Source organism: Simochromis diagramma, unplaced genomic scaffold (assembly GCF_900408965.1).
Source record: "Simochromis diagramma unplaced genomic scaffold, fSimDia1.1 OVJJ01000663.1, whole genome shotgun sequence".
NCBI lineage: Eukaryota > Metazoa > Chordata > Actinopteri > Cichliformes > Cichlidae > Simochromis > Simochromis diagramma.
The window spans coordinates 68,410-91,124 of record NW_024387049.1 but is presented as its reverse complement, the minus strand read 5'-3'; the positions used below and the strand labels follow the sequence as shown (position 1 = coordinate 91,124).

Here is a 22,715-nt window from a genome sequence, read left to right as displayed (position 1 = left end):
CATTTCAGTCTCATTGGGGCTAAAATAAATGGAGCTAGCATGACTGTGTTACAGTGGATTCTGAAATGATTGTAAAGTGTGGTACAAGGTGCAAAACATTAAAACATTTGCATAAAAAAATATAAGTAGTTACCAAATCAAGTCGCTTAAAATAAAATTCGTTTTATGTTCTCATTAGTAACAAAAATGATTCAGAAAATAGCCGGAGCTCGTTTCACTCAGTGAAAATAAATCTTTTCTAAAACCCAATTGTCTGCTTTCGTTCTGGATCTACACATAGGACACATCACAACTCTGTCATGTGAAAGGAGAAATGCTGGGCAGCATAGCAAACAATGTGGTCACACAAGTAAGACAGTGGGAGGACAAATCTCAGACAATGACTTTTCCACATGCACAGTGAGTATAGCTATTTGTAGAAAGTGAAATGTGACTCTGGGGAAACGATTCTTCACATTTAGGCCACATGTTACATGAGAATACCTCCTACAGTCTTCAGACGTCACTGCACTTAGTCAACACATATAGTGATCTAAGAAAATCCAAGGAGATTACATGGAACATGTTGGCTTTTTCATAAAAGTCACTTTTGTGACTTGTTCCAGTTTGTGAAACTGAAAAATTGTACAATTAATTTATTAATCAGTCATTAACTACAGGTGCAGTGGGTGGCGTCTGTTGCCATTTGACTTAAAGCTAACAGTTTCACTACTCTGACTTTACTGTGGTATCAATGTTCTCATGAAACCAGCCCATCAAAGAATGTTCAACTACTCCTTAAAATTGTAAAATTGCAAACTAGTTTCACAGATACAAAAATCAGCATCATGCAGGTGTCATTCAAACTTCTCATTTCTATTTAAGACAGTTTCTTTGTATCTGTAAACCAGCATAAGTACTGCAGTCTGCTCATTTCATGCATGCCAATGCTAAGTATGCAGGACACAAGAACAACCACAGGTGAATGTTAGTGTTACATAATCGAGGATGAGCCACCTTCTTCCAGCTTCCTGCTATTCAAGGCTTATTTTCAATTAACAGTGATTATTCTCTGCACTCTCATGTAAGAAATTCAGTTTCTCCCTCTGAAATCACCTTAAGGACCTGTGAGCAGGTGAAGACATGAATGTGGGTCAGTTTCAGCTCATTTGTTCTCTCCTCTTCTGCCAGAGAAGCTAGCATATTTATCATGTTCCGGGGGGGGGGGGAAAAAAAAAAAAAAAAAAAAAAAAAAAAGGGGAAAAAAAACAACAACAAAAAAAAAAAAAAACCCCAAACCCCTCTTTTACTTCACCACAAACTGCTCTACTTAATGTTAACTATGCAACAGTAACACCTTGAAGTCCTAATAATATTTAGTAGCAGCTAAGCTAAAAACTACTTTGCAGGTAGGTTAACTCATTTTAAATCAGGGATGCAGAAAACTCTCAGCTCCATCAATGCTCGTCTCAGTAACCTAAAAGATTTGGTACCCTACACCCTCAGTTGTGCTGTGAAGACTTTTCCGTAAACAAACGACACTGTCTTTAACCAAATGTCTCACTCCGCGGTACATTAACCAACAGGAGCACAATTGTAGGGACACTGCAGTGATGGGGCAAAAAAACCCCAAAAAAACAAAACCCTAAGAATCTATGGATACACCATCAGCAATTCCTGCTTTGCAGGTCCTGCAGTGACAGTCAGTTGGGCAAGCTGCACCAGTCTCTCAGTGGAGACACGAAACACATCAGACAACGCAACGAGCCCATTTCCATCTACCCTACAAATATAGACAAAAGTTTAATGTGAAGCCAGCATTAGGGTGTTACTTGTAACTAAATTGATTTGATGTGCTACGTCTTGACCTGACTGAGCTTAGCAAGTCACAGCAATTACATGATTAATCAGAGCAAGTAAATCAGGAAGTAAATAAAGCACCGACACAAGCTGGCTCTGTGTGAGGGGTGCTTGAGTTTTCCAGTTCAGTTCATTAGTCATGTTTCTTATTTTATACAGCTGAGTTTCAGGTTAGAGATGACAGAGCTGGCAGTGCTGCTAATCAGCTACTCACACTAAGTCCCTCTAAGAGTGATTTACTAAAAACAAACATTAAAAAAAAAACAAAAAAAACAAGTCAGTCCAAATTAAGCTGGGAAGAACATTTTGCCTCCAGTTATGTCCCACTTCTCTGCTGAAACCTTTTCCAATCAGACTGCAGGGTCTGTAAATGTAAAAAAGCCCAGTCCAGGGATTTAGCATAAAGAAATGCAGTCACGTCACTTGCAAAGCAGCCGGTGGCAGCCATAGTGTAAACAGTTTGCCTGTGTGTTATCCTCTGCTCATCGATGGAGGCATTTGCAGAAATGAGCTCAACCACCTGCTGTGCTCCCGTGCTGTTTGGGTGTGAAAAACCTTTAAAATTTAATGGAGAGAGCTGAAAACTCATTTGTTCTGTGCTGTGACTTTTTCCTATTCTCAGGTTTAGACCCTCTCCTTTGTAGAAGGTGAATTTGCTTCATTTTAAAAACCAGACTGTTTGTTTTTGGAGGCATGGGCCTGTAAGTTTGGACATCAAACCACAGGAGCCCGTCCTTGGCGAGTGTGGCCATAAAGAAATGCAATTTTCATTTTTTCCTAATTCTCAAAGGGTCATCTACCAGCTCACTCAAGAAATATACAAGACTAAAAATATATGAACGCACACATCTAATAAAAACCACTAAAAAAAGAAAAAAAAAAATACAATCGCATTGCTACGTCATTCATGTCTCTCCTCATCACTGACTACTTCATTCTGATAAAGGGAGGTGAGGAAAACTTGTTGATGCACACAGGAACAGAGAGGGATTCTTGTTGTGGTTATGTACAGGTCTAAACAAATTGACCCAGACACTACTTTACAACATTCACTCAAAGGGAAGCACAGTCTGAGGTAAAAAAAATCTGACTTCAACACAAGGCCTTTTAAAAACAAGTGAAATACAAATGAAAACTTCAGCTGCGTTGGACATGAACGTTTACCAGGATGGACAGTTGACGAGTTTCAGTCACTCTGACAGCTTCTGCAGGTTTGGTGATCAGGATCCGTCTGCCTTCCCTCTCTAACCTGTCCCTGTGACTGCGGTGTGTGGGGCCGAATTAAAGGACTCGGCTGCACTGTTTACAGGCTGCGTTTGAAGCAGACAGCCGAGCAGGAAGAAAACAAAAGAGGTTTCATCACAATACGTTGATGGTGGCTACTGGTGATGGGCTAGTGTGAGTATGCTCCACCGATCCCACAGCACGGTTCAGTCTATGAGGAGGTGCTGTAGGAGGACACGCTCCTGCCCGCCTTACGTTCATAGTTCACCAGTCGCTGTCCAACCAGGTACCTGCAGGAGGGATGGAAACAGTTAGCTTATTTGTTAGCTTTGCAAACAATTTAAAGCGCAGCATGGAAGGGCACACCACTGACTAGCTAAGATCTTTCCTCGTATTCCCACTGCAGAGCTACAACTGCACTAACACGCTAGTAGGGACAACCCTGGAAGCCGTGCAGACATTTTACACTGTTTAATTTTATGTTGAAATATTTTAGGCAAAAAAAAAAAAAAAAAAAAAAAAAAAAAAAAAAAAAAATGAACCACTATAAAAAAAAAAATATTTTTTTTTTTTCATGGCGACTTTGACTTGAAGACCAACGGCCTCCATTTGTGGTTCGTGTAAGACTGTTTGCAGACAGGTGGCATGCAGAACAGCGGAAATCTGCTCACAACAAAAGCGATCACAGGGAGGTTTTATGTGCAGTCCTGTGAGACCGATTTCATCTAACGACAGCAAGCAATGTCCCACGACCACTTGCCAATGTTCATTTTTCTGTAGTAAACAGTGGTTGCTATGGTTACCAGTGGTAACCAGTCTCCAAGCCAATGTAACTGAGGCCTTAAAAGTTGTCTTCTTGGAAAATAAACTTCTGTGTCGCTCACACCTCCCTACTCTCTCCTTCAGAATTACTGATCAGCTTTACTGATCAGAGCGTGAATACGCATCAATGAATTCAAACATGACCCTGACCAAACCTTTTTCCTGTCAATATTTGACAAACATAAATGGAATCGTGTTTCCACACCAAGGTTCCGCTACTGGATTTTCTCTGAATCCTACTAGAACACCGAGTCCCCCCCGTGTGTATAAAAAAAAAAAAAAAAAAAAAGTATCACCACTACTCACTTGTCATTTTTGATGTGTTCGTAGAGGCGTTTGAACTGTCGTATCTGAAACGACAGGATGGCCAATAGGATGAAGACCATGAGCAGGAACGGATAGATTCTCCTCTCCACAAGTGTCTGCATCTCTGGCTGTACTCCTACATACAGAGAGAGAGAGAGAACAAGCAGTGAAACAGGAGCTGCTGTTTGGGTCGTCTTCAGGAATTGATGGGCTATAACAGAGAGGGTGAGGTAAGTGCCAGAGAGCAAGTCACTTAACATTTGTCAAGAGTAAACATTGAGGAAAGCCTAAACCAATCAGCTGCTTAGAGAACAGCTAACAGTTTATTCCCAGGAGAGGACTGGGAATTCTTAATTGACAGGTTGTTTAAATGCATGTGTTGTCTGTGTGAACATCAGAAATCCCTGTTTAAACCACAGCTACCTTTTAATAGGCTTTGCATAAAAAGCAGATTTTAAATGCACCCTGTCTAAATTAGTGAGGCTCTGCCGGTACCCTGGCCTCTGTGCCTGAATTTTGATCAGTTTCTAATTTAATCAACAACCAACAACATTCATTTTCATTCTCGAAGTTGCAGAGTCTCAGTCTGCTCTAAATTTTCAGTATCAGCAAAAGTTGTGTTATAGGCAGAGGCCTTAAAGAAAGAAGAGTTAGAAGGGCTCATTTTAGACTAGAGGATGAACTGAGGGGCTACACTAAAGCTGTCCCTCTGATGACCTTTATTTAACTTCTGAGTACATCTTGAACTGTGAATCATCTAAAGCTACTCTAGCGGAGTCCAAGAATGAGTATAATAGGTCTACTTTATGGATCACTGCTATTTCAAATGCTATTATATCTAGGGGAAATGACAGTTCATTACTAATAATCATAAAATAATAATTATGTTTAAGTTACACAATTTGGCCATAAGTTCATTTTCTTGTATTACAGAGAATTATAAGAAATACCACATAATGTAAACATAAACAAAGAAACCTGTTCATCTGTACTGCACAGACTGACTGTAAAGGTTTTGGCTGTTCCCTTTAGAAGCCCCCACTCTGCTTCCATCTACCCAGCATCCTCATCTGTCACACCAACCCTCTGTAGTTAAGGTGGAATCCTTAACTACATCCATGACACTTATGAGTTCTTCCTGTATTCCTTCGTCTAGTACAGGCGTGGGGGAACTACAGGCCTCAAGGGCCGGTGTCCTTCAGGTTTTAGATGTGTCCTTGATCCAACACATCTGATTTAAATGGCTAAATGACCTCCTCAACATGTCTTGAAGTTCTCCAGAAACCAGGTAATGAACTAATCATTTGATTCAGGTGTGTTGACCCAGGGTGATATCTAAAACCTGCAGGACATCGGCCCTCGAGGCCTGGAGTTTGACACCCCCTGTTACAGCAGGTCTCCCTTTCACTCTTCCTGCCATCCTTCTGTCACAAATCACCCCTCATATTCGTCTGCACCCTCTCCACCCTGCCTGCAGTGTTCTGCACCGTCCATTGCTTTGTATTGACTTCAGTTATTCTGAAATCTTCTACCTTCACATTTTCACCTTCTATGCATTTTGTACCTCTCTCCCTCCACCTGTTCCCTACTCTCAGTACAGATCGCAATGTTGTCTGCAAAAATAGTCCCTCAAATCTACCACTGAATTGCTGTCCTCATGTACTGCACCACCCTGATGCACTCCCACAGTTCCTCTCTTGGCACCTTATCATATGCTTTCTCTGGATGCACAAAGACACAGTGTAACTTCTGACCTTCTCTGTACTTCTCCAGCAACACTTTCAAAGCAAACAGCACACCTGTAATGCTCTTTCTCAGCATGAAGCCATACTCCTGCTTCTTAACCCAGCTTCAGCATCTCTTTCCCACAGCCTCACGGTGTGGCTTATCAACTTGATTCCTCTTTAGTTACTACAGTTGTGCACATCAGCCTTGTTCTTGAAAACAAAACAAAACAAAACAAAAAATCAGGACAAGTCTCCATTCTTCAGGGTTCCTCTCACTCTCCAAGATTGTGTTTGTTTTTTTTAAATAAACCCTCCAGTGGTTTTGGTGTCCCTCTCCTTGTACTCTTTCCATCTGCATCCCGAATTATCCTGACCTACTGCTTGATCGATCTAGCTTGCTCCCTTTGACTAGCCAGTCGATACAAGTGCTTTTCTCTTTCCTTAGTGTCCAGCTTGACATAACTCACTATAAGCCTTTTCCTGTGTCACCTCATTCTCAATGCAATGCTCCTGTTTACTTTCTTCAATTACCTGAGTTTCACACTTTATTCATCACAAACCACTTCCTTTGAACACATTTGTGTAGTAGATTCTCACCACACACACCATCTTGCAGTCTCCCAACACAGTTGATATTAAAATCTTAGATGAGGGAGTATAATTCCCCCCCCCCCCCATTAGGCCATCTCCTATTCCAATTACAGAAGGAAAACTTTACCAGAAACATGAATACACCAGAAATCAGTCCTCTAACCACTAAAAAGTGATCTTTGTTGTGTACACTAAGGTACAAGAATATCTATACATCCCTGAAAGACAGACATTTCAAGCAACATACCTAACAGTGGTGTAACACCTTTAGAAACTGTGTAGGGCAAACAGAGACACAGCAGCAACACACAGATGACTGGGGCAGCCAGCCTACGCACAATGAAATGGAGGTCAATATTTCTGATGCCGTTAGCATACACCTGCAGGAAGGAAGGAGGGAGAGAGGGAGATTAGTTCCTTCATTCCAGTGTGAGAAAACAGGATTTTATCAGTTTGATGATACTGACATTTTTGCACATTTCTCATCTGCATTGTTTAAGTGTTTATTCGTTATTTTGACTGCAACTTTGAAGAATGCAAGACTGACCTGCTCAATAACTGTTTTAAGCCACCATTGAGGGCCCATCAGTGTTATAGCAGCGATGATTTTAGCATGAAGCACACCCAACGCCCAGTCCTGTCACACAAAGAATCAGTACATAACCAGGACACAAAGACACCATCGCAAAATATCATCACGTGAATGCTTCTAATGTTGACATGCCAACATCCTCAAAACGGACACAAGGTGTTGATTTGTTGCTGTGATTAGATCAATTCATTTAACATCAAAAGCAGCATTAACAAGAAAATAAAATGGTTGAGAAGAATAAAAATAATGCAGTGACTAAATCCAAGAAGTAACAATTTAGTTCACCATTTAGAAATTTATTCACATTTTCTTAGGTAAGTGTTCCTACCTGCCAGGGGTAGAAGAGAGGCGTCTGGTCTAGTGGCACTCTGAGAGGAGCAACAATGACCAGCTCAAACAGCAGACCCAACAGCAGAGGAATTACCGCAGCTAACAGCAGGGCTACCACCACCGTCTTAAGGATCTGTTCCCATCAGGACATCACACCCAATCCATAAATCAGAATACAACTTGCCACAAAACAGCTGAGAAATGATATATTTGCAGTCGGTGGGACAGAAATCCACATTACCATGAGCGTCCACTCGTGGACTTTGAGCATGATGACTGTCCGTCCCTGTGGCATCCAAGACAGCAACACCGTGGCAGCTCGAATGGACAGCCAGCAGACATATAGACCGCTGGCTGCTGTGTACAGCTCATGAACCATGGCGCTGCCCATCCAGAAGGACATCAACCAACGACCCACGAACACTGAGAGAAAAGGAGGAGAAGGTGGAGGGGGGGAAAAAGAAAATGACTAGCTCAAAACTAGGGCCAGGAGACATCATGTACACCAGCGGTTTCCAACCCCCGGGCCTCGGACCGGTACCGGTCCGTGAGTCGTTTGGTACCGGGCCGCGAGAGTTGAGGCTCAGGTGTGAAATGTATGGTTTTCAGGGTTTTTAAATCTGTTTTCAGCGTTATTTTGCTATCATTTACTCGGTTTTCCTGGGTCTTTTCACGTGTGTTATGAATAAACCTTTTTTTCGGTAACGGTACTAGTTTTATTTTGTTGTATTTATCCGCGACACCTTAAAGGCCAGTCCATGAAAATATTGTTGGGCATAAACCGGTCCATGGCGCAAAAAAGGTTGGGGACCGCTGATGTACACGAGATAATTTGCCTGCTTGCGTCTTACCTGGCAGTGTGAGGCAGATCAGACTTGCTAATAACAGTGTGACACACATGAAGACAACCAACAGAATGATCTGAACAAGAGGAAACACAAAACGGTTAACATTCAATATGAGCAGAGGCTTCAAAAGTGACAGGACTCTTGCGATGAGCACCCACCTTCATGGGGAAGTTGATGGGCCGGTGGTACGGCTGGAAACCAACGGGGCCACCCTGCTGCAGAATGGCCTGATGGGCAGCGTGAAGCCCTTCCCCGAGGCCCGGGATCCGGTTGTTGTTAACGCGACCAGGATGGTTATTTTGTTGGTTGTCATCTTCTTCATGGTCTCCCAGCAGGTAGGAGTGAAGATCACTGTGGGAGAGCCATTTGAGCAAATGCAGTCTTTTATTACAGTGTATGAGACTGAAGACAAAAACTAACACACACCGTGGTCTCTTTGTATGTCTCGTTGTTTCATTTCTCCAAATTACCACAGCCAAAGGTCATCATAAAAAGTCAAATTGGTGCTTAAATGCTTCAGATTTAAATTGGCAGTGTGTGCGAGTGTGTGCATCTCCAGCCTACAGCACATATCCAGCTGTGAATGTCCAGGCGTGGATGAGGCGCTTGAGCCACTGGCGAGTGTGGCCCTGCTCCAACAGTGCTGGCAGAACCACCTGAAGCAGCAGCAGCTCCAACGACAGCTCACTGACTGGGGCGTCACTGCAGAGGAAGAACACAAACCAAACTCGTTTCACTTCACAATGTACACATCACGACCTTTGAGCAGTTCATTTTCTACAGATTTCCCATTTCCACAGTTTAAGTGCTTTAAAGACAAAGATAATGTGTATTTTAAATTATGTCAAGCGCTAGATCCCAAATCATGTTCTTGAAAATGTAACTGGATTATACGGTTTCTTTAATATAGTTAATCAAAATAGGAACTGCAGTTATAACTAAACTCTGCAGTTTTCATCACAGACGTCTAACATAACATCAAAACTAGACACTGCTCCTCAATTCAGACCGACTCATTATCGTATCCATTATGATTAGACTACAGTCATTAAGATCATCACAGTACATTTTAAACGATGACCTGGATGACTGAGAACCTTCACAGACATTTAAACAATGACATTTATCAGATCAAAAGCGTTATTGTAATAACATTTAGCTGTTAGAATATTTGGTATGCAGAACAGAACATGGTTGACTGACTGCAAGTAGCACCCAGGGGTCTTTTTACAGTGACTTAGGAAAAAAAACAAAAACAAACGTAAACTCTGCAGTTTGGGGTCATCAATAGTTTTCAGAGTTTCAAATGTTTACTCTGTACCTATAAAGCATGACATTGTAGGGAAGAAAGTTTGGGAACAGCAGCTTGATGATTCTTATAGGAAGCCAAAGCATCAGGAGAACAATGGAGCCAAACACCACCTGAAAATGTGTACACACACACACAGATATACATATGTAAGTCAACAACACCGTTAAATCATCAAATTTCAGAATGGATGATGGATCATTTAACAAAAAAAAGAAGAAAAAAGAAAAAGAAAAAAGGGCATTCAAGTGTGCACAAATGTCTTATGAGAAAACATCTTATGACAGTTTGATTGCAGGGTCAGTTCAACCAAACATTAGGAGTGTTGAGATTAATGGATACAGTAAACAGATTTAAAAGTCAGGCATTCAACAGACTACACTTTAAACTCAAAAATAATGTCAAACTCTGAATCTCAGTTCCTGTGAGTCTCTTACTAATTTGTACAATTCCTACACAGAGAGAAATGTCAGGACTACTGTGTACAACACTGCCTGACATGTTTACACGACATTAGCAGCTTACAAAATGTGCTCCGATAACTAAGTGCCTGCAACGCCAAACACTTTCCTAATATTTTAACAAGTTGATGTGTGCTAACAGTAAAAGAAGAGCAGCTCTCTATAAATGAAGTCATGTTGTGTGTCATAACCAGGTGTATGTGTCTATACACATTCATTAAAAGTGTCATTAGAATTAATATGATGCTGTAGTAAGCAATGCCCGGTCTGTGTCATCTCAGTAAAAAGATTATTCTCTTTGAGGTAAAGCCAAGAAGTATGCCACAGCTTCATCGCTGCATTAGTTATGCTTTTCTGGAATAAACCTGTATGTGAAATAGTGGAAATAATCAACCTTGTATCGTTTTTTTTTTTTTTTTTTTTTTAAATTGCTACACTTCCTAAACCCTGAAAGGTTTGAAAACTTTGAATGGCTGGTTTATTTGTGCAGATCAAGAGAATATTTATTTCCATAAATGCAACGGAAATAAATCCAAATTTAATTTGCTCAAAGCACTGAGAAAAGAAACAATCTGCTAACTTGAATGAATTAGTCTGACAGGAATTGGGCCGAAATTGATCTAAAGAGCTGAACTGAATGCATCTGTGTGTGCATCAGAGCTGTGGCAGTAAAGAAAAGTGAATATTCAAAAACAGATGGAGAGAGACAGAGTTGCTTCTGATAAGTACAATGTCAACTGACAGAATAGACATGGGTTAAAAATAACACCTCTGAACACACAGATTACATGGGAAAAATAACCAACATCAGAGGGGTGACGTTAAAAGCAAAAGAACATATTGTCCAACAAACAAGAGTCCACTCAACTTCACAGTATTAAGATGGCAGGGAGGCAGAAATCTCAAAAACTTAAAAAAAAAAATGTACAAAGCACATTGTTTACATTTCCCTACAGCAAATATTTATCTAGCCATTCCTATGCTTGTATATGCGCTCATACACATTTCTTCTTTTTTCAGAGACTAAATGTAAATCTGATTATTGTTCAATTCAATTTAAATAGCGCCAAATCACAACAACAGTCGCCTCAAGGCGCTTTATATTATAAAGCAGACCCTACAATAATACAGAGAAAAACCCAAGAATCATATGACCTGCTATAAGCAAGCACTTTGGCGACTTTGGGAAGGAAAAACTCCCTTTTAACAGGAAGAAACCTCCAGCAGAACCAGGCTCAGGAGGGGTGGGGCCATCTGCTGCGATTGGTTGGTGTTCAGTCACGCTTCAGGTTAAACGTAAACTGGAGAATGTTTGACTGACCACAGAGAGTATGAACCTCCGCAGGTGTCTATAGATGGGCAGGTGGATCATCTCTTGGACTGGGTTAAAGTCTGGATCGTTCAGGTTCCTCAAGAACCACAGCACACCTGGCCGGAGCACCTGCACACAGCATGAGGGAAATCTCTAATTTTTTCAGAAAACATTGTTTGAGAGTTTTCCATGTCACTGTCCGTAACAACCCACTTGCCTCTCTGAGCAAAAGGATGAAGGAGGCAAAGTAGAAGACGTAGACCATACCGACCAGCCAGTGGAGGAACATGGTGGTGCCAGGAGCAGAGTCAAAGCTCTGCTCCCTGTCCTTCAGAGTGGCATCAAACATCTCCTTCAATAGATGAAGACAAAGGTGTTTAAAATGTGACCAGCTATAAAGCAGTTTTTAGGAATTGTAGCATTCTGAGCATTTCATAATTTAACATTGTTTTTCCTTCTTGATCAAGTTGCTGCACATGCCGTCATTGTGATGCAATCAGTGTGTTTGGCTAGTCATTAAAAGCCAGCATGCGACTGTATCAACAGGATGAGCTGAGCTAACTCTGCATGTTTGTCTTACCAGTGAACAAATGTCGAGCCACCAGCCGCAAATAAGTGGGAACAAGCCTATCTCCATGGCAACCAGTAAGGACACCTGCAACATAGAAAACACTTGCAATTTAGCTTCCGTTTACAAGTAATCATAATTTCACTAATTATTGTTTCAGCTGAAAGCTTTGCTATTTAGACAAACAGAAAACAAAAACCAACACAGAGTGCTGCAGCGCTCTATTTTACCTTGACAACAATGTAGCAGACACCCAGCAGGCGTCTGGACCTCTGGAACTTCACTAATGAAGCCAGGGCCTAAAAGAGGGGCAGTTAAGGACTCACAGAAAGTTTGACAACCTGCACTTCTTAATCAGCACTATGAAACAAAGCCTCATCTGAGATACAAACAGCTTCAAGCTAAAGATGATCAATAGTTTCTCTTAAGGTTTTTTAGGACTGTGCTTAAAAGATGGCCTTAAGACCAAAAACCTCTCCAGATATTCACAGAAGTCCTACTGTAGCTAAATGATACCCCCCACTTTGTGACATTTTAGGTCGCATATATCCAAAAATATACAACGTTCATCAGGATTTGTAGTTACCCTATAGTATGTAGAAGTTAGATTATATTCATGTTATAGGACAATACATTTGAGGATTTAAATAAGTGGATAAGTTAAGAACTTATAGCAAAAATATTTAATAAAAACTGGACAAATTGTCCTTGTAGCAAACATTACCAAGTGATAAATCAACTACACTCTTAGTGTGTAAGATTCAAATACTTGTATTAGGTCAAGGATACATGGCAGACAATAAGGACTCCAGCCAGGAGGATGTACCCCAGTATGGTGGTGATAAGGCCGTGAAAGTGTGAGGCTTTGAGCTACAACCAAACACAAGAAATTCCATTAGTGTAGGTCAAACTCATGGTACAGTACAGTGTTCTAAGTGTACACGTGTGTCCTAAGCACTTACATAGTCTTCAAAACCAAGTCCAACCACTGAGAAGTGACCAATGTGATATGGGCAAAATGCTAGAGGGAAATACAGAGGGTGTATTAGAAGTGAACCCATGACTCTCTCATAATGTACTCATCATAATCACATTACTCAAACATACTGGGACTCACCAAAGACCAGAATGAAGAGTGTGTTGAGAGACACCACCCAAAACACATGTTCCTATAGAGGACACACAACAGAACTCCAGCTTTCACTTTATGAAAAAGTTTATTTTGAAATTCAGTTAAACTATTATTTCAAACTTTTAAAAGCAACTGCTACAGATCAAGTCAGCTCCATCATCCTGAACACCTTCCAACAAGATCAGGTGGCTACGCATTATTCTGTATTATTTTTAGTGATTTTAAAGGCTTTAAAGTGGTTTGAAAAACAAACAATGAATCAATCATTAATCTACACTGAATGACTAATTTTGGCAGAGAACATTTTAAACAGTGCATAAAATAGTGTCAGAAATGTAAATATGAAAGAAAGATGTAGAATTACCAAGAAAACTAGGGAACCATCCAGCCCCAGCATCTGGAACATAGTACAAAGTACTCGTTAGAGTCACCATTTAACACATGAATTCAGGTAGGGGTGCAACGATACACAAAATTCACGGTTCGGTTCGATACTTTGGTGTCACGGTTCGATATTTTTTCCAATACAAAACAATGTTCATACCTTTTTAATTTGTCATTTATTAAATTTATAAATATATATTTTAACTCAAAACTACAGTTGGTAAATTTAATGTTGCTGAAACAAAGTAATAAAAAATAAATCTATCAGATCGAGAAATCACTCATCTTTGGAAAAGAGAGTTTATTACAGAGAAATGGCTCTTTCCAAAATAAAAGCTATACTATACGCTTCTTCTGGGCTATATTCTCAGCAGCATATTAAACATATCAGGTCCCCATAAGGAGAATCACGTGCTAACGGCTGTCTAAATGACTCGGGTAAAGTTTGTAGCATGCGTGCTTGTTGTTTTTGTCTGCTTCCACTTGTCTTTGCACTAGGATGATGTCAGCGTAAATGCGCAGTCATATTCATTGCGTTCCCACTAGTGCTGTCAGCGTTAATCTCGTTAAAATGACACTAACGCCATACCGCGGCAAATCTCCATTAACGAGTTATCGCGGACCACAAAGTGGGTGGGGGCTGGATGGCATCACCACGTTAACGAGCTAACTCACTAGTTCCCACCAATGTAATTGAGCATTGCGTGGCACATCCGACATACTCTTTTACTTTTGTCCATGACGCGCTTACCATCAGGGTCATACTTCACATGAAAACCAAAATAGTTCCAAACGATGGATCTGAATGAGGGTGGGGGAGGTTCAATTTCGGGTAGCGTTGAGGCAGTTGCCATGTTGCAACGAGCTTAATTTATGTCTTGCTAGCTTGCGCTGCGCTCAGTGGATCTGCGCTCGACAGTGCAGCCGAGGCGGAGTAGTCGAACACAGATCCACTGAGCGCTCAACGCAGACAGCATCGTCAGAAGAAAAGTTGATAAAATAAATAAAAAATTTTGTATTGTTCGATACATATGGGTACCAAACCGAAAGCACTGTATCGAATGGTTCAATATTGATACGAGTATTGCTGCACCCCTAAACTCCAAAAAAAATGTTTTGTTTTTTATTTATATATACATACACACACAAAATAAATATATATATATATATATATATATATATATATATATATATATATATATATATATATATATATATATATATATATACACACACACACACATACATATATACACACACACATACACACACACATATTTTTTTTATTTTTTTTTGGGGTGCAACGATACACAAAATTCACGGTTCGGTACTTTGGTGTCACGGTTCGATATTTTTTCGATACAAAAAAAATGTTCATGCCTTTTTTAATTTGTCATTTATTAAAATTATAAATATATATTTTAACTCAAAGGTACAGTTTTTAAATTTAACCCTAACCCTTGTGCGTGTTTTTTATTTTGACAGCGAATGCGCACCTGCGGACCACTTATGTGCAGCCCTGGTTATTTAGCTCGTCATATTGCAGCCACAGAAATTATTTTGTCCATGAAACCATAAAGCTGCTCTTTCTTTTTGCCTTATAGTCTGATTTGTCATAACTTCTCCGTTTTGTGGTAAGCTTTTCTTTGGCTGTCACTTCTTCACCCTGACCTGTCTTATTTGGCTCAGCAGAACTAAAATATATATGCTGCTGGTTTTACACACGCACTCACGTAAGCTCAGCGATTCTCTGCGCGATCAACCTCTCACATGTTTAAGCTTGCTGCGGGAGATTTCACTTGTCATGTTTGCATAGTAAGCTAACGATTAATAAGACGATGTCAGAGGAATTGGTGCACAAACTATCATCACTCACAGATCAGTGCTGTCGCTCTCTATACACAGTTCACACAATTGCAAAGTGAAAGCAAAAAACAAGTGCAAATTCAAACGCGACTTCAATATGTCACATATTGACAGTGGCTCACCGATGCCAATGACATAATTACCCAGCTACATTTCTGAAAGAATGCAAAAGCATTGACATATATTTTTCCTACAATAGCCCGACGGGCAGGGAAGAGATAGATTTTGGTAGCCTGACTGAAAAAAATCGCTAGCTCCAGGACGTCGGGCTAGCGATATTGCAAGCCCTGTATCTGATTGAGGAATCACTCATCTTTGGAAAAGAGAGTTTATTACAGAGAAATGTCTCTTTCCAAAATAAAAGCTATACTATCCGCTTCTTCTGGGCTATATTCTCAGCAGCATAAGGAGAGTCATGTGCTAACAGCTGTCTAAATAACTCGGCTAAAGTTAGTAGCATGCTTGTTATTTTTGTCTTTGCACTAGGATGATGTCGGCGTAAATGTGCAGTCATATTCGTTGTGTTCCCACTAGTGCTTTCAGGTTAATCTCGTTGAAATGACCTTAACGCCACAACACGGCAAATCTCCGTTAACGAGCTACCGCCGATCGCCCCGTGCATGGGGCTAGACGGCCAACACGTTAACGAGCTAACTGCGCTAACACACTAGTTCCCACCCATGTAATTGAGCATTGCATGGCACATCCAACATACTGTTTTACTTTAGTCCATGACTCGCTTACCTTCAGGGTCATACGTCACATGAAAACCAAAATAATTCCAAACGCCAGATCTGAATGTTGCAAGTAGAGCTTAACTTCTGTCTCGCTAGCTTGCCCTGCGCTCTTCCTTCTGACTATGCTGTCTGTGTTGAGCGCTCAGTGGATCTGCGCTCGACAGTGCAGCCGAGGCGGAGTAGTCGAACGCAGATTCACTGAGCGCTCAACACAGACGGCATCGTCAGAAGGAAAATTGATAAAATAAATTACAAATGTTGTATTGTTCGATACATATGCGTACCGAAAGCACTGTATCGAACGGTTCAATATCGATACGAATATCGTTGCACCCCTAATAAAAAATTTTTTATATATATATATATATATATATATATATACACACACATACATATATACACACACACACACACACACATATATGTATATATATGTGTATATACACATATACACACACACACACACACACACATATATATACATACATACACATAATAACAACAATAATAATCTAAAACTAAAACAGTCCTTAACAGGTGTAGTTTCATTCACGTGGCTTTACAGAGCAGAAAAGAGAAGAAAAATAGATTCCTACCCTCTCCCAGGTCAGCTCCTCTGCTGCACGGTCCCACTCCAGTGCATTCCAGTTCAAATCTTCTGCAAAGGAGAACACAGACCAGAGAAACACTAAGAAACAACAACAGCAGCAGCAGCAGTGAACCCTCTTTCTTCCCTTATTAAACAAGTACATAGTACTGAAGGGCTGGACTTTATCTTTAAAGTCATACCCAGACGCTTTTGGAAACCCCTCCAGTGTGCATGTGTAGTGTGCATGTGTAGTAAAGGTAGTCCAGACACATCATGTATTAAAAATATGATTAAGATAAAAAGGTGGCTACGAGGCACTCAGGATACTGAACAGAATTCAGCTGGAGAAGTAGTAAAAGTGCCGACTTGTCCTCAAAGAGCAAACATGCAGCTGAAAAAGGAAACAGCCAATCATGTTGTTTCTCTGACACACATGTACAGTAGAGGTTGGCACATCAAGTCCCCATTGTAGTTAACATGTAAACAAATACATTTTTTAAAACTTTCCTAGTTTACTGTAACTCTAATGCAAATTAGCTTTGCATTTATTCAGTGCAGAGATGCTGAATTTGCTGACACCCTCGATTTAGTGGTTACTGAAGCTGTGAGGATCAGTATCAGAAGTATAACCTGCAAAGAAAAAACAAAACAGAAACCCATTTTGAAGCTTTAGGGCAAAGACAAATATCTAAAGCTGGTTTTATTAGATCTAGCCTGCGGCTTTTATGTCCCTGTGACCACAAAAATCAATACTGAGGCTCTCTCCATTTATTTAGATAAGAGCTTACAAAAAACAACAACAATAAAACAAACAAAAAAAAAAAAAAAAAAAACCCAAACCCAAAGGCCTTCCAAGGACTTTGTAAGACTTAGTACACGTTGTGCTGAAGGCTTTTCAAACATTACTGATTCAAAGCCACAAACGTCCAGAACCACTCATCTGTCAAGAAATAGTAACGGTGCCACAGCAGAACAGCAAGTGTTTAAAACAAACACATTAAAGATAACGTTCCGAAAAATGCTCGCCTACCTTGTCCTCCATCATTGGCATCGGCAGCATCTTCCTCCCTCCCTTCATCATCCTCTTCTTCCTCGTCATCATCCTCCCCTTCATCATCATCATCGTCTTCATCATCATCATCCAGTTCTGCCTCATCATGGTTGCCAGCTACATGCACGTTAGCAGGTGCCAGCCCATCTGGACCAAGCCCTGCAGGATTCTGGGCAGCTTCAGCATCTGCAGGATCCTGAGCATTGGCTGCAGCGTTACCGCCCACACCCTGTGAATATAATGAAAGACATGACAGTTCATTAATAAAACCTGCTAAAAGTTAATAAAGTAATTTTGTGCTTATGTAAGCTCAGTATTTGAAAAACAGAAAGTATTTTAATCAAACTCCTGTCTTGGGGTCACTATGGAGTTTATATCCACATTGTCCAGATGTGACCACTAATGTTTGGGATGCAAAATGTAATTCATCACTCCATCGTTATCACATTAAATATTCACAGGGAGCTTTGAACATCATTAACGGGCTGCTGTGTTAGAATGAGACACATGTACAACCCGAAAACACAACACCTCTGGCCAAATCTGTCTGCTGCTGTCAGAGATTATAAAATGTATGATTTTAACTAGAAACTGTTTTGAGCATTAACTAGCAAACTTTTACAGATATGAGTCTGTTGCTATGCCAACCATGTCAGAGTAAGGTAAACTGTAGCAGGAAGCTAACAGAATTTAGGAAGTCTTTATCAGCCCCACTCTTGCTCCGATTTAAAGAGGATGAAAAAATAAATTAAAACAAAAACAAACAAAACTAACCTGATTAGCTGGTGCAGGGCCGTTGGGCTGATTAGGAACCAGTGGGGGTTGATTTTGCTCTAACCACTGAGGAGCGCCTCCATGCACAATCTGCTCTCTGAGCCACACCAGGCTGATGAAGGCACATAGTGTGCATGTGACCACAAAACAGCCTTGGAGGCAGTCAGCAAGCAGGTTTTGCCTGTGAGAAGGAGACATGGCATCAATTTTCAAAAAACATTCAGATTATTTAAGTAACACTATTTCTGCCACTAATGAGATTTTGCAACCATTACAAAGAAACATTTGACCGTCACTGACGAGATATTGTGTTGTTGGGATTTTGGAGGACTGCAGAGCAGAATGTTTGCATTGGACAAAACCAGTTCCACATTTGCTGTCTGTTCATGGACATGTAGATGGACACATTTGGAGGATGAAAATTACACACAAGTTTGAAAACAAGCAAAGATGCAGCACTGTGAACAGAGAGGAAAAGAGCAGCACTGCACCACACAGCAGAGCTAATTAGCATGCACGCTACAAAGCAGAGAAAATGTCAGCGCCCACGAAGAGGTCATCACAAGCCAAAATAGGATTTTGGCTTGTGATGGCGCTTGGACCAACTGAGACTGATTTAGGGGATTTAGTGGAAAATATATTGAGGTTCAGAATCTGCACCTTAAAAATGTTGTTGACATCATTTAACGACTGAATCTTTGAATTTTAACAGACTGTCAGCAGCCTGCATTTAAAGAGCGACTTTATGAATGAGGAAAAGAAATAAAGTGTAAATCAGCTGGTTCTGGTGCAGTGGGAGGGAAGGAGTCTGAGATAAACTCAGTAGTAACAGTCTTTCTGGAACAGAAATTTATAGTTTCCCATGATCTCTGGGTTATTCAGAGTTGCTAGTGACAGTAGTTCAGCTTGATTGAGAGACAAAGGAGAAATAAAAGAAAAGGGTACGTTTTATGAACAACATTCAGGTCAAACTAATCCAAATGACGAAATGTGAAACATGCCATGCATTCTTCTGATAGGGCTGTGAGGAACATGAGAAGAACACAAAATAAATAAAAAGTGTTGGGACGCACCGATTTAAACACCAACACTGTGCAAGCCATAAAGAAAACAAAGTACACGACAGAACAAACGCAGCTTGACTTTGTGAGAGAGGAGGCACAAAACCAAAAGCAGACACTTACGTTGAAAGCATATCTAATGGCAGGGTAAGGAGAGAGCTCACAGAGCCGGTAAATAAACACTTGTAGATACGACCTGTTGGGAAACACAGAATGAAAGCAAAATTGACGGGGAAAAAAAAAAAAATAAATTTAAAAAAAAAAAAACTAAAAAAAAAAAAAAAAACCACACACAAAACCCCCAACATGGCGATCACTTCTCAACTAGTTTATAACTAAAACCAAACTGCTTCAAATTTGTACATTTATGGTGTTACATTTCACGCTGTGCTGAACTGAAACATCTAATTAGAGCACATGTGATTTATTTATGCTAGTCAAACATTAGCCCCTTTGGGTCCAGAGAACTATTTGTTTTCAAACATCTTTTTTTTTTTTTTTTTTTAAAACTATACTAAACTGGTTGTAAGTTTAGTCAATTAACCAATTCAAATGTTTTACCTCCACTTAAAACATAAAATTTCCCCAAATCTTTGTTTCACATTTGATACTGTGGTTTCATATGCAAACACTGGGAAGTGTGTTAGGACATGTTCAGGTGATGGAAAGCTTAATACATTTTTTAAATCCTCTTATGTTTAGAGTAAAATTATTATTTAAATATACTGACAAATAATGAAAGTAATCGTTAGTTGCAATTCCAAGATGTGGCTTACATGCTGTGAGCGGTACCACACCTAGCCAGGCAAAGGCCACCAGTGTGTAGTGGAACCAGTATCTGATGGCTGTTCCAATACTGGTGACCAGCCCTGCAAAGATGTCCTGCACAGGCAGGCGAGATGGCATGTCTGGAGAATAGACTGATGAGAAGGGCAATACAGAAATAAATTGTCAGACAATAATTGGGCATTTGAAGGCACTAACAACAAATGAATGCGGTCTTAAGACATTGAATGATTTGATAAAAACAACTTACTTGGTGTAAATGCAAACCTGTGTTTGCATAATTCACAGTATTCTTTTCTACTGTGTTTCAGCCACTGCAGTAAGCTGTGAAAACAAAATGAAACAGTGAATTTACCCATGTCTCACAGAGAATTGCACAAGAATCTTCCTCGGTAGTCTCTGAACATGTCCAGTGGTATCAAGGAACAAGATGTTAGCACACATCCTTAAGTCCTTAAGCAAGGTGGGTCCTCTGTGGATCACATTTGTTTTTCCAGCAAATCCTACATTAATTAACCTTGGTAAGATTGCGATCTGGGGAATTCTGAGACCAAGTCAACACACTGAAACCTTTTTTTCATACTTTTAAAGCATTCCTGAAAAACTGTTGCAGTATGGCAGGGCAAATTACCCCTTTTGAAAGAGGCAGCTCTAGATTTATTTATTTATTTTTAAATAGATGACCAAAGCAACATCCACATGAAAGGCAGATCTTACAGCATCACAGTGAGACTACCCCCCTCCAAAAAAGACAAGGTCTGCAGGATAAATCCAACTGTTTGCAAATGTAATTGGAAATTCACATCTAGTAATTTCTGTGGACTGCACAACCACGTGCACTTCCATGTGACCAAAAACCAAAACCTGCAAGCCATGAAAAGCAAGCGAAAAGAGAAAACCATAAAGTTTGTACATGAACATCTTGCTCACTCGCATACCATTCCTGATGGATGAACTTGATGCTGCCGGTGCAAACACAAGGGTGGTAAAGGGGCTTGTCCTGGGTCCCCTCTGACCGACATACCCGGCAGATATCGGCTGTACAAAAGGCACACAGTGATAAGAATCTGCATAGCTAAAGACAGTCTGGCAGTGCTTTTTTTGTTTGTTTGTTTAAAAAAAACAAAAAAAAAAAAACACAACAACACACCCCACCAAACATATACTGAGCCACACTAATAAACACATGTGAGCCGTAATACAAAACTACTAATACCTTTCTACAAAACGCTAACAGTGTACATGTGTCAGGACTGAGTCTGTGCATTGGATTCGTATTTAAAGTGACTGTAACAGTATAGGTCAGACTAGGGCAAACTGTAAATCCTTGGATTATCAGTGTCACTGCATGACAAAAATAAAATGACTATAATTAGCCCAAGAAGTAGGAGCATGACACGAGTTAGGATACCACCCTTAGCTATATATATTTATGGTATATCCTTCAGATATATGCTACTGACTAAAAACAATTTCATTCTCGCTCAGGGAAAATATAATGGGCTTGTTTTCTGGAAGTCCAAATATACTATAAAATGCAGGCTTTTGGAGTATGTCGAGAGCATTCGTCATAATAACAATTTCTCTTTAGTTGAACTCGCAAAGTTGTGAATGAGCCTTGTCAAATGGTAGCCTAAATGCGCTAACCTGCCGACCTTACCAACGTACCGCTAGCTTATTATGTCATACTGTTCGGTACGCTCCCATAACGGTTTCAATGGCTCAACTTACTAAAGGTTAACTCATAATTAGATAATTTTTCGTGTGGCTTCACTGTGAATTAGACTCCCTCTACAATTTCTACGTTGTAACCACTATCCAGTGCCCATGTAATGCGTTCCAGGATTTCTGGCTCCACATAGACCTGACAGCTTATAGGATGTAAGCTAATGCCAGCTAGCTGGCTGGCTAACGCTAATTGGCTAGCGGTTTCTCTACTTCTGGAGAACCTTTGCCGAAGTTTAAGACAACGGAGTCGTGGTCGTTGCTACCAACAACAGTTAAGGGCCGGTTAGGTCACATGCAAAGTCAGCATGAATGACTTTACCATTTAGCGCTAATAATTAAGGTAATCAAGTTTGGGCATTAGCTACCTTCCTCAGCGGTGTCCATCTTGGCTGGCTGCTAAAGCAGCCCTGCTCCACAGCAGTCCGGATTTAAGCAGTCCGTGCAGCAGCGATGACTGCCGGCTATCTAGATGTAAACATTTCTAGGAAGACTTTTTATTTCAGTGTCCTGTTAAGTTTGACGTCATCATGCGTTTCAAATTAAATTCAGCTTGTTTTACTTCATGGCTCATCAGCTAGCGGTACACAAAACAACAAGTGTTAATGTGATAGTTTCACCACTAGATGGCAGCTTCCCAGTTTCCCAGTTGTGCAGCTTCCTCCTAGGACTCTGGTATAA

General features: G+C 40.4%; 1 protein-coding gene across 1 annotated transcript; it reads right to left on the bottom strand.

Annotated features, from left to right (window-relative positions):
- Positions 1–7: 7 nt before the first annotated feature.
- LOC120741818 (E3 ubiquitin-protein ligase MARCHF6-like) lies at positions 8–22,609 on the bottom strand. Its single transcript, XM_040044881.1, has 26 exons — positions 22,403–22,609; positions 21,248–21,347; positions 20,560–20,633; positions 20,300–20,443; positions 19,647–19,719; positions 18,463–18,643; positions 17,668–17,917; positions 16,645–16,706; positions 13,426–13,458; positions 13,047–13,098; positions 12,892–12,950; positions 12,719–12,799; positions 12,160–12,228; positions 11,942–12,016; positions 11,579–11,713; positions 11,371–11,490; positions 9,601–9,701; positions 8,844–8,981; positions 8,438–8,630; positions 8,283–8,352; positions 7,673–7,854; positions 7,430–7,564; positions 7,057–7,146; positions 6,757–6,889; positions 4,192–4,327; positions 8–3,353 (listed from the first exon to the last, which is right to left on the bottom strand). Exons 1-26 carry the CDS (start codon positions 22,419–22,421, stop codon positions 3,275–3,277), a joined length of 2,784 nt encoding a protein of 927 aa, XP_039900815.1. The 5' UTR covers positions 22,422–22,609; the 3' UTR covers positions 8–3,274.
- Positions 22,610–22,715: the final 106 nt, after the last annotated feature.